The following is a 10641-nucleotide window of genomic DNA, read 5'->3' on the forward strand; positions in this document are numbered from 1 at the left end:
CACCTCTGTGCCAAACACAATGGTCATAAATCAAAATTTAATTTCCCACACCTCAGAAAGCTACAAGCCTGGATCTAGACATTAATACTTGAGACACTAATTTGCAGAAAATAAAGTTTTTCAAGTGCAATTATTCCTTTAAAAATGCTGGAAATTATGTCTTCTCTAACATTTTACACCATTAGTTTGTTATCTCCATGTGCTGGCTGATCTGGGTTCTGTTCTGAATAATGGATTTTCACAAGCTTCACTATTTAAGTGCTGGTTCACAATTTTCACTCCTGGTAACATCAAATCAAAAGAAAATTTTATTACCTTTTCACATGGAGCAGCTAGGAACCAGAAGATAACAAAACTTGACAATCTGAGAGGGTGAGGCATTGACTGTCAGACTTAATGCTATTTCTCAGCATTTTAAAGGACTCTAATACAAATTCTTCATTTAAAAGATTGGACTTACACTGCAAATCACTGGTCGAGCTTCGATTGATTTCAGTCACTTTAGAGAGTGCACTGCCAAAACTGAGTGACTTCCAAACTCTCCTCCTCTGAAAGCCAAATACTTGTTCCTACAAACGCTCTCAGATATATTTCAGAATACTTAAAATGAGATACAGAGCAAACAGGCTCTGCATGCAGCACAGTAGACCAGCAACAGGAAAGGATGTGGTTAAAAACATGGCACAAGTCCTAAAAACGATTCACTTCGATGTTAGGGTATTTTCAGCACTCCATCTTTTAACCAGTTTCTAAGTTCCCCCAACATATGACTTTACAGTGCCGCCGGAAACAGGTAGCACTAAAACGTTTTTTCAAATTATGTATTTAGTATCGAAGTTTGCACAAGAGCAGACAAAGTTCAGATGAAACCCTCCCACTAAAGCTTTATATGATACAGTACTTTCATTTCCTTCTTTGTACTGCCACACACCTTCCACTGCAGCATTAACTAAGATAACCGGGAGCAAATAAAAAAAGGAAAAAAAAGGAAAAACACACAGATACCACGCAAAAAGATTAGAAAAAGTAGTTAAATAATCACGGAACTGGATTAGGTTGGAGCTTTCTCCCCCACTGTTTTTTGTTAATTTCGAAGAGCAATGTAACCGCGCTGGCCCCAGGCCGGCCTCCCCGCCTGAGGGGCGCTCGGAGCCGGGGCTGCCCCCCTCGTGTCCGCCGCCCTCCGGCCCCACTCACATCTGCAGCATGATTTTGTTCAGGACCACGCCATCCACCAGGTCCATGTAGATGCCGAGGTTGTCCTGGTCCCCGCTGCCCAGGTCCCCGAAGGTTTTCACCTGCCGGAGGAAGGACAGCAGGGTTGGGGGATGGCGGGCAGCCCCAACCGCCCCCGGCAGGACGGGGCGGCCCCGCCGGCGGCGCCCTCGCTCCCCGCCGCCCCGCTCTGCTCACCCAGGTCACCAAGGGGCTCTGCAAGAAGAGCTCCAGGAGCTCGGAGACGGTCACGTCCATGTCGCCGGGGCTCGGGCGGCGGCGGCGGGAGGCTGCGGGAGCGGGGCCGGCTCACTCGGGAGACAAAGGCGCGGAGCCCATGGCCCGCCGCCCCGCTGCCCGCCGGGCGCTGCCTACAGGGCAAACAATGCGCGGCTCATCGCTCGCCCGCCCCGCGCCGGGGGCACACGGGGGGCCGCTCGCCGCGCTCCCTCCGCCCGACGGCAACAGGCCGGTCCTCCCCCGCCGAGCTCGCTCCGCGGCTGCACTAGAGGTTCCCCAGGCAAGAGTGAGCCACGCCGGGGGAGAGAGTGGGGACGGGGAGAGGCTGAGCAGCCACGGCAAATGGCCGGGGGCCGGGAGCAAAAGCGCGGAGCTCCGTGGGACAGCTCCGAGCAGCCACTCCGCTCCTGCCGCCCGGGTACCTGTGGCGGGGCGCGCCCGAGCCCCGGCAATTAGACCCGGGCGGTGGCGGCGGCTGACGGGCAGCGGCCGCGGCCAATGGGAGGGGCGGGGGGCCGGAGCCGGCCAATGGGCGGCGGCCGCGGGGGCGGAGGCGGGCCGGTGCGAGGTCGGGGCAGAGCCGCACGCGGCGGCGAGAGCGGCCCGGCCTCTGCCCGGGCGGCGGGGGCGGCCCCGCTCCCGCCCCCGCCGTAACCGCGGTGATCGCCGCCTCGCCAGGAAACTCGCCCGCGGGGCCGCGCCGGGGGCTGTACCTGCCGGGAGCCGCCCGGCGCCGCGCCCTCCTCCGCCGGGAACCGCGCCAGCGCCGAGCGGGAGCGCGGGGGTCCGAAGTTTACGCTTTAAAAAAGCACGAAATTGCCCACAAAGTACTTGTCAGGGGCGCTTCAGGCGTGCCGCGCAAACTCCTGTCTGAGTGCAGCTCACAGAGCTAAGAGGGAAGAGCCGGAGCGAGGCGAGCGGCTCAGCCTGTTGCGCTGCCGCTCGGAGCGCACCGGGAGCAGGTGCCCGGGAACAGCCCGTCCCTCCGCCGCGCCGGGACACAGGCCGCTTTCCCGCGGGCAGAATCCATCCCGCCTTTAGTCAGGAAAATTAATAATGCCACGTAATCTGGATGATTGACGCTTTATTTATCCCAGGCTCAGAACTTGAAGAGAAATAATTTAATCATGAAGCTGAGCAGTGTAATGCACGGTGCCACGTAGGGGGGCTAGGTTTTGTCAGGATTTCTGTTTTACGGTTTGCTCTACTTTTCACAGATGTAATCGTTTATCTCTGGCATTTATCAGTTTGCGCATCAGCCACTTCTTAGTGCGTTCTGCCTATTTCTTGTTCGATCATACTGAGCTCACAAGACAAATTTTGGATCTTGCACAGAAACATCTGAAATTCTGGTTAATATTAACCACCTGCCTTCGATATGTGTTTTCGGTAAGGGAGTGGGTACATGTGTGTTCGTGCATCGGCTGAGGGAGAGACATCTGTTGTTGTGCCTGAGGGACCAGAGCAGTTTGCAAGCAAGCTATTACTAAATTATAGACACTGGTGTTCATTGTGGAGGCCTGTTTGTCCCACTAAAGATCTGGTTGAATGATCTGCTTCATGCAGCCCTGTAGACTAGGATGGGCACATGTGAATTGCAACTTGGTTTTCCTCAGTTTCTTTACTTTACCATGTGAGTCATGTAGTCCAGTTGTTTTGGGATCTGAAAAGAAGAAAACTTTACAAGCAAACCGTCTGTTGTAGTTGGATGGAGAAAAAGGTATACTTTTGACTGTAATAGCCATGGAGAGAAAAAGAATGGTTAATAGTTTCTCAACACTTCAGAGAGATGGACTGCCGTACTTTGGTTTCTTGAGCCTTATGATTTCCTGTTTTGTGGAAATATTTCATTAAATAAATTTTCAAAACAGTGCAGTACTTACAACAGATGTGACTGTTAATCAACAGAATCAAAAGAAAACCAAATTTCTGTTTGAAAACTGTACAGACCTATTAATGGAATACAGAATGCAGATGCCTTCCCACTTTTCACAACTTGGATACAACTTGTTTGTAGGACAGACTCCTGAAAAGAAGCAACAGCTGCATAGTACAATCCAGGTGTTGCCAGTAGTGAGACAATTGAAATGGAGAGTGTATCATGGAGCACGGTTATAAAAACCAAATTTCTTATCCTGAAAGCGTTCCTGGGGATGCTGTGAGATGTCAAATGCTCACGCGTTGTTCAAGGGGACTGCCTGCGTTACAGGAAATATTTGGCCTCGGGCAGTATGGAGGCGGGTGCTGGAGGTGCAGCCGCAGCAGCAGGACGGGAATGGGGTCAGGAATAGGATCGGGAATGGAGTCGGGAATGAGGTCAGGACTGGGATTGGGAATGCGGATCGGGAATGGGATTGGGAATGGGGTCGGGAATGGGATGGAGAACGGGGTGGGGAATGCGGACCGGGAATAGGGAATAGGAACAGGGTTGGAAATGCGGATGCCGCCGCCTCGGCCGCGGCGAGCGGGGGCCGGGCGCCCCCTGGCGGCGGCGCGCTCAGCGGCGGCGCTCTCCGGTCGGACGCCGAAAGCGAAGCAGCAGCGGGAAATAACACTTGGCCGGCTTTGAAACGCGCTGGGAGCACTGCCCTAGACTGAAAGCACTGACGAACTGCTCCGGCACGCACGGGGCACGGGCCATGCGGGGTTGCGGGGCGCACGCCGGGAGCGCTGAGCGCTGCGGGTCTCCCCAGCCCCGAGCCGCACGCTGCGGGCGGCGCAGCGCCGCTGCCCCGGCAGCGACCAGCCCCGGCTCGCCCGGAGCTCCGCCGAGAGCAGCCCTGGGCGCGGGGCTGCGGAGGGCAGCCTGCCCGCCTCGGGCTAAACACACACCCGGGCTACGAGCCCCCAAAATGCGCGTGGAGAGGTTTCCCCTCGATAATTCTGTGTCATACCTGTCAGCCCAGCTGCGTGTGTGCTTCCTCCACGTCCTCTCCAAGCTGTGCCTTAGCATTCATAGTGAGAGCACTTTTATTCACTCACCTTGTGTTCTACCAAAGATATCTCACCTACCTGCTACAGGCCAAGTTCTCATTTCTAATGATATCTGAAGCTGCCACCTTCCCAGAGTGGATAAAATTAAACAAATACCAACGAATATATCCAAGAAAGTTCAGATCCAGGAAAGTACAAGCAATTGCTTCTCATAGTTAAGCAATGATGAAAATTTGTAGTATTTAAGTTTAATGAGATTTGCAATAATTTTGGTTTGATATCATTTGACGTGGTCAGCTTTTCACTAAGAACGTAATTATCAAATAATTAAGAAGCACCAAAACTGTGATTTAAGATGCGTACATAGGTACAAACTACTAAAGACACCCGTGTGTTTAATGCCTCCATTACATCATGCCTGTTTCTAAAGCAGTTTCCACAGCCACAAAGCACTGGATTTTCAACAACACAGACCACAGAAGAAACTTTCTAAGCTCAAACATTTCCAAATGCTCCTTTAGTCTGACTGTAAATGGCATGATTCACCCCCCTCAGACTGTCCCCTAGCAACGAGTACAACCATCAACAAAGCTCCACCATTCATCTGCTGTCTGAAGTGTAAGTTGCTGAGGGATGGGAATAACAGAATTCATGAGGTTACAATATAAGAGTTAAACTCATGGTAATCAGGAAAGAGCTTTTTCTCCTCCTTGGCTTGGGTCTGTCATTAGGCAGCTTTCTTGTAAATATGACTTGACTGTTCATCAACTAACTTCTCAGCTACCGAGCAAGTTTGCTTTAAGTAGACTCTGAAGCTGCAAACAATGGGTGCCAGGAGAAAAAGGAGGTGATCAGAAGATTGCTTTGGTCCACGCAGTATTCAATTCTGAAATTTTTAATATAGCTCATTTTATTTAGACAAAGGTGGTAAAGAAATTTGAATGAGGGTAAAAAGAAACAAACCTGTATGTGCTACCAAAACACAAACAAAACCCCAGAAGTCTTTGCTGATGTGCCTTAGATCAATCTGAATGCAGGGGCAAGGGGGGGAATGCTGGTGATTCACAGTCTGTAGCTGGTATCTGAAACATTCAGAGAGAAACTCCCAGAAAAAAAAAAAAAAACAAACTAGAATTAACCTTTGGCACATGTTTGTTCAGTGCTGAAATTTAAAGCAGCTACTTAGGCTCCTGGAGAGACTAACATAATACAGAATCTAAAATACAACGAGAGAGAGTTTGGGCAGAATAAATATCTCATAAACCTCTGAGTCCATAGAAAATAAATAGAAAGTCAAATACACAAGGCAAACAATAAAGTTAATACAAGCAAAAGATAGGGGGAAGAGATGAAGGAGCACCAGTGGTTTATGGCTCTTTGTGTGAACTTGGAAGCAAGGGAGGAGTACTCAACATCCCAGGCAAACACAAAATAGTGACATAACCTCCCTTACTTGAACCTTTCTCAGGCAATGAGTGTCACAGCAGTGGAGGAACAATCTTAGGCCTGAAAGAAGAGAGAAGAAATTAATTTTAGTTAGATTCATTACCTAAAGAGATGCTAGAAGCAAAGGCTGGTCCTGGTGATCTAATGCAGTGAGCTCAGGAGAAACAGCAGGGTGGAAACTTAACGTACAGCAAATCAGGAAAAATGTCCTCTGACAGCAGCAGCAAGGGGAAGGTTTCTTGCAGGTTTTTAAAGACACAATAGGTCTGGTCTGTTGAGAAGGTGATTATTGAAGAGAAAAATGGTGTAAAGGCTTGGGCACCTTACCCAAAACCTTGTGTTCTCATCAGGGAAGGGACATATCCCACACAGAAGATTGCCATGTATGTTTCTCAGTTTCTTTCTCTTTGTCTGGAGGTAAAAGAAGAACTACATCAACAGCACTAACTGGGAATCATAAGAGAAGAAAAAAGAATCTGTAGGACCACACTAGGAACTGTTATTGACTGCTTTAAAGGAAAAACAGGTAAGTACAGAAAGCGTATAATGAACTAAAATGTATTAAATAGAACATATTTTATTACTATGAAAAGTATTTTAAATAGTAAGTATCAATTCTTATCAATCATAATTAGCAAATGCCCTTACAAAAACAGAATGTGATTTTGAAGGTCCAGCACTTCAGGGAATTTCAGTTTTCAGACTGCTGTTTTTACACTTCAGTTATACAAGAGTGTATCAATATCTATATTGATGACACTGGGGGTGAGGTAATAATAATAAGCAAGCATAGCCAGAAGTTTTATAAGCAGCATTAGGAAATACTTCGGCTGGCCAAATTTGAAGAAAAGTGTAAATTCACATGGAAGAACAACACTCCAGGGAGAAGTTCACAAAGCCTCAGCAGGGAGGTAGTGGCAGCAGGGCTGGGAGCATCACCTCTGATGCCTACCAAGGGCAGAACTGTGGACAGTGGAACAGTGGGCAACATGGCAATGAGGAAATTTGTGTCCTTGCTATCTGCTCAAACAGCACCCTCAAATTCATTTCTGTGTGAAAGAGTCACAGATGTGGGACGGAGAATTTGAGGAACTAAAGAAAGATTCCAGTTTTGAGGGGTTGTGACAGAAGGCACAAAACTGAAGTTTTTCAGTGATAGATACAGTTGTTTTAAAAGAATATGGTAAAAATTGTTGGTCAGTACATATGCACTGATTTAATGTGCAGAAACACAGAAGGTGGCTTTAATTCTAGCTGAATTATATAAAAAATTTAATGTTATTTAGAGAAGGTCAGTGTGGACAGAAACTGACTAAATCACATGGACTTGACTTATTCCCTTAGAAGTGAGATTTTAAAAATTATGTTATTTGCATTATAACACTGGTATTTCACAGATGCTGGAGTGACTGCAGACTCACTGCAGAGCACACAAGGACTCTCCTGTGGTGACAATACTGCTCAAACCCCATTTTTAAACTTGGCTATTCACATCTCCTACCTGTCTTTTTACTCTGATGCAAGACCAGAAGGCAGGTTATCAATTAGCGTAACTCAGTTCTGTCACTGTTTGATGTAGCAGCACCTGGGTTATCCAAAAAGCACAGAGAGAATCAGACACACTGTAGTGATACAGCCTCCCCCTGACCTACATCAGCCCCTAGCCATACTTCACCATGTATTTTACAAAGGCCAGTAGGATGCTGCAAGCTGCCAGACAGGAGAAAAGCTAGCCTTATCTAAAAACTTGGGAGCATGATGTATGGGCTCTGGGACACAGGTACTTCCAGAAGGAATGCTAGCCCACACTGGTACACATGGCCAGGGAAAGCTGCTAAGCCCTCTCAGGTGGGCAGCCCACCTACAGTATCACATAATTTACACTTGCTTAGAATATCTGTGCTACTCAGTCCAAATCATCCCCCATCTGTATTACAGATGTACATTTCTTGAGCACAGTTCTACTCTGTACCAGATAATTCCCAGATCTCAGCCTAAACCACTAAGAGCTGTTTCCATGGAGCCATTTCAAAGTCCTGAGACAGACAGATACTGTACATCCCTGGGACATTCTACAGTGCTCAGCAAGGCCACTGGTATAGATAGAAAGTCACTGCAAATCAGTGGCTATTTCAATAATTTGATGGTAGCATTCTGCTTTTTAAATACTACCTACTGGATTATATATTATTTTTACATTGCTCATAAATACAATTGGTATACAGAAATGGCATCATCCCTCTCCCTTTTTTAACTTTTTTTTTTCCTCCAGCAGGAGAAACAGGATTTCATTTCAGCTTTCAATTGTTCTATTAATTTATATTAATCCCCACAAGATTCATACTCTCTTGAATGTGATTGCAACTAGAGCAACATCAAATCAATTCTGCAAGTTCATCAGGTAGCCAGACACTAATGAAAATCATAGGAGAGAACCACAGAACTGAACAACAGAATATCATGGGTTGGAAGGGACCCATAAGAGTCCAGATGTTGCATCTCCCTCACATGAATTAAGACATAAAATTATGGCTCTGATTGGAGGTGGCATTACAGGCCCTCCCACAGGAGGTTTTCCTGTACCTGCAGCATGCCCACATACCCTGCCTCCTTTCTGAACTGAACTATGTGCTGTATATTCTTCATTTCTTCTGGACACCAAAAAGAGAAAGTGGTGAACATGCACATGGACAACTTCTCTAGAAAAACTTCAGCTGTGGCAACTTCTCTGAATGCTTGCTCTGTGTTACACATAGGCTGTGGGTGATCCATCTCGTCTCCTGCTTTCACAACTCACCTGAAATGGGAGTTGATGTCCTCAAAGCAGGGGAGCTGCAGTGCTTCTCTGGCATCCACAGCACTGCTCCAGGATGCCGCTGCAGCTGTAAAATGGTTGAGAGGGGTAAGGCTGAACTTCTGTGGCCACTCTACAGATGCCAGGAAACATCATTAAGCAAGGCAACCGACTCATTGTGCTGGGTTGAAAATGCAGCCATTTGCCTAACAGCGCCACAGCAACAACATGAGAGCAGAGCCCCATCAGTTCTCAAATTAAACACCTCTGCAGGGATGTAATAACACAGGCAAACCCAATCTGAACAGTTCCATCCTTAGTACATTAAAAGAACTGGGCCTACTTGGCACTTAATTCCATGAGAACATGATGGCTCACCTGGGTGGGCTATCAGAGATGAATGAACGAATTGCCTGATCTTTGTTGCCAAGCAGGCACATTCTAGAGACAACTCCAGTTTTTTTCAATGTTTAGATACACCAGGTTTTAGATCCTTTCACCTTCATGATACAGGAGATCTCTTCTATGGTGATAAGCACTGTTAACCTGAATACAGCCACACTGCACACATTAAAAGAAAATCTGGAAATATTCCATATCACCTGGAATTACTTTCATTAGTGTGTGGGTTCCTTGAGGGACCAGGTAGTTCATACACATTCTGTCTGGTATTCCCAGTAAGTCTAGGCTCAAAGCTTAGAAGTTCATCTGAGGATTTACCATCAAGTCTTTCAAGAAGGAAACAGAGGGGCCTGTATGGATCATTCAAACACCCTGGCTCTTGTCTGCAAATACAGAAGGGTTTGCCCTGTAAGCCATACTTCAGGGCACAGTTAAAATGCAATGAAGATGGCTGAGCCATGCTTAGTACAATATACATGCCGCTCTCTTGGGATGACGACAAATAGTTTTAAAAGTCAGCCCAACAAAAGAATCTAGAACTGAATACTGTTTCCTAACGTGATTTTTTCCACCTATAAACTCAAACCCACTCTTTAAAAAAAGAAAAAATACCCATCACTTCTCACAATCCCAATATTTTTTCCCCCCTAAAATACATTTCAAGATTTCCATGAATACAAAAGTGAATGTCTCTGGGCAAGAGTATACCCACCATTCATCTACTTCCAATTTCCATGAATATTTTCTCTTAGTGCAGACATGTCCTGTCAGGCTACGAGCATAACTGGGAAGACAACTAAGCATCTAACCACAAGTTAGACAGCATTAAAAGAAGTGCAGTCTAATGTTTTACCAGTCTTTTAGAGCTTCATAAAAATATAAAATCTTCAAAAAACTCTTGCTTTCATTATTATTTTGACCAAGCCCAGTAACTTCAGCATAATACTGCTGTTAAATGCACTACTTCAAAATCCAAGATTCCTACAAGTATTATGGAAGTATCTGCAAGTCCGGAAGACTGCAGCATCAAACATCACAAGATCCAAGCACTCAATTGCTAAAGAAAAAGAAAAAACTTTAACAAAAGTGTTCCTTTGATCAACTCGGAAGAATGGTTTCCTGAGACAGAGCCTGGAAGTCTTACAGATGACTGTATGGATGAATTTTGAGAGCTTTATGCTAAAGAAAAGTTTGACAGCTTGAGCTGGATTTAGGTTCTGGCTAATTAAGAAAACCTGCAAAATTGCAGATTTTCTTGTCACAATTTTCTTGTCTGCTCTGACACCAAAGTTGCAAAAATCAAGTTTCAGACAGTTTGTTGAAAGAGCACGGGGACTCAGCCTGCAGCAGCAAATTGTGTGTAATCCTGTAGTGACCACATGCACAACTCCTGATCTCTGTAAACTTACTGCTGAGAATTGCCCTATCACAGACATTTCAAACACATTATAAAACCTCAACCTTAAAAAGTGATTACAAACGGAGGAAAAGATGGCTAATAATTTCTCCCTAATGCACACTCTTTCTTACATCCAAACTGGCTGGTATGTACTCACAAAGCCCAAGCACTGAAGCTTTGCCTTTTGTGGTTGGCACAGAACCTGCCACGC

General features: G+C 46.4%; 1 protein-coding gene across 3 annotated transcripts in view; it reads right to left on the minus strand.

The window, feature by feature from the left end:
* The window catches only part of CCDC88C (coiled-coil domain containing 88C), a 94947-nt gene extending 92999 nt beyond the window's left edge, over positions 1-1948 (minus strand). Inside the window, exons 1-2 of one of the 3 annotated variants that reach the window (XM_056493513.1) lie at positions 1414-1948; positions 1198-1298 (exon numbers count right to left, since the gene is read on the minus strand). In XM_056493513.1, coding sequence (XP_056349488.1) covers positions 1198-1298; positions 1414-1473 — 161 coding nt within the window. In that variant the 5' untranslated portion in view covers positions 1474-1948. Of the gene's footprint in view, positions 1-460; positions 608-1197; positions 1299-1413 lie in introns of those variants that run through there. The other 2 variants (XM_056493514.1, XM_056493515.1) reach the window with 2 other exon arrangements.
* Positions 1949-10641: the final 8693 nt, after the last annotated feature.

The sequence above is a fragment of the Oenanthe melanoleuca genome, chromosome 5 (genome assembly GCF_029582105.1).
Source record: "Oenanthe melanoleuca isolate GR-GAL-2019-014 chromosome 5, OMel1.0, whole genome shotgun sequence".
Taxonomy (NCBI): domain Eukaryota; kingdom Metazoa; phylum Chordata; class Aves; order Passeriformes; family Muscicapidae; genus Oenanthe; species Oenanthe melanoleuca.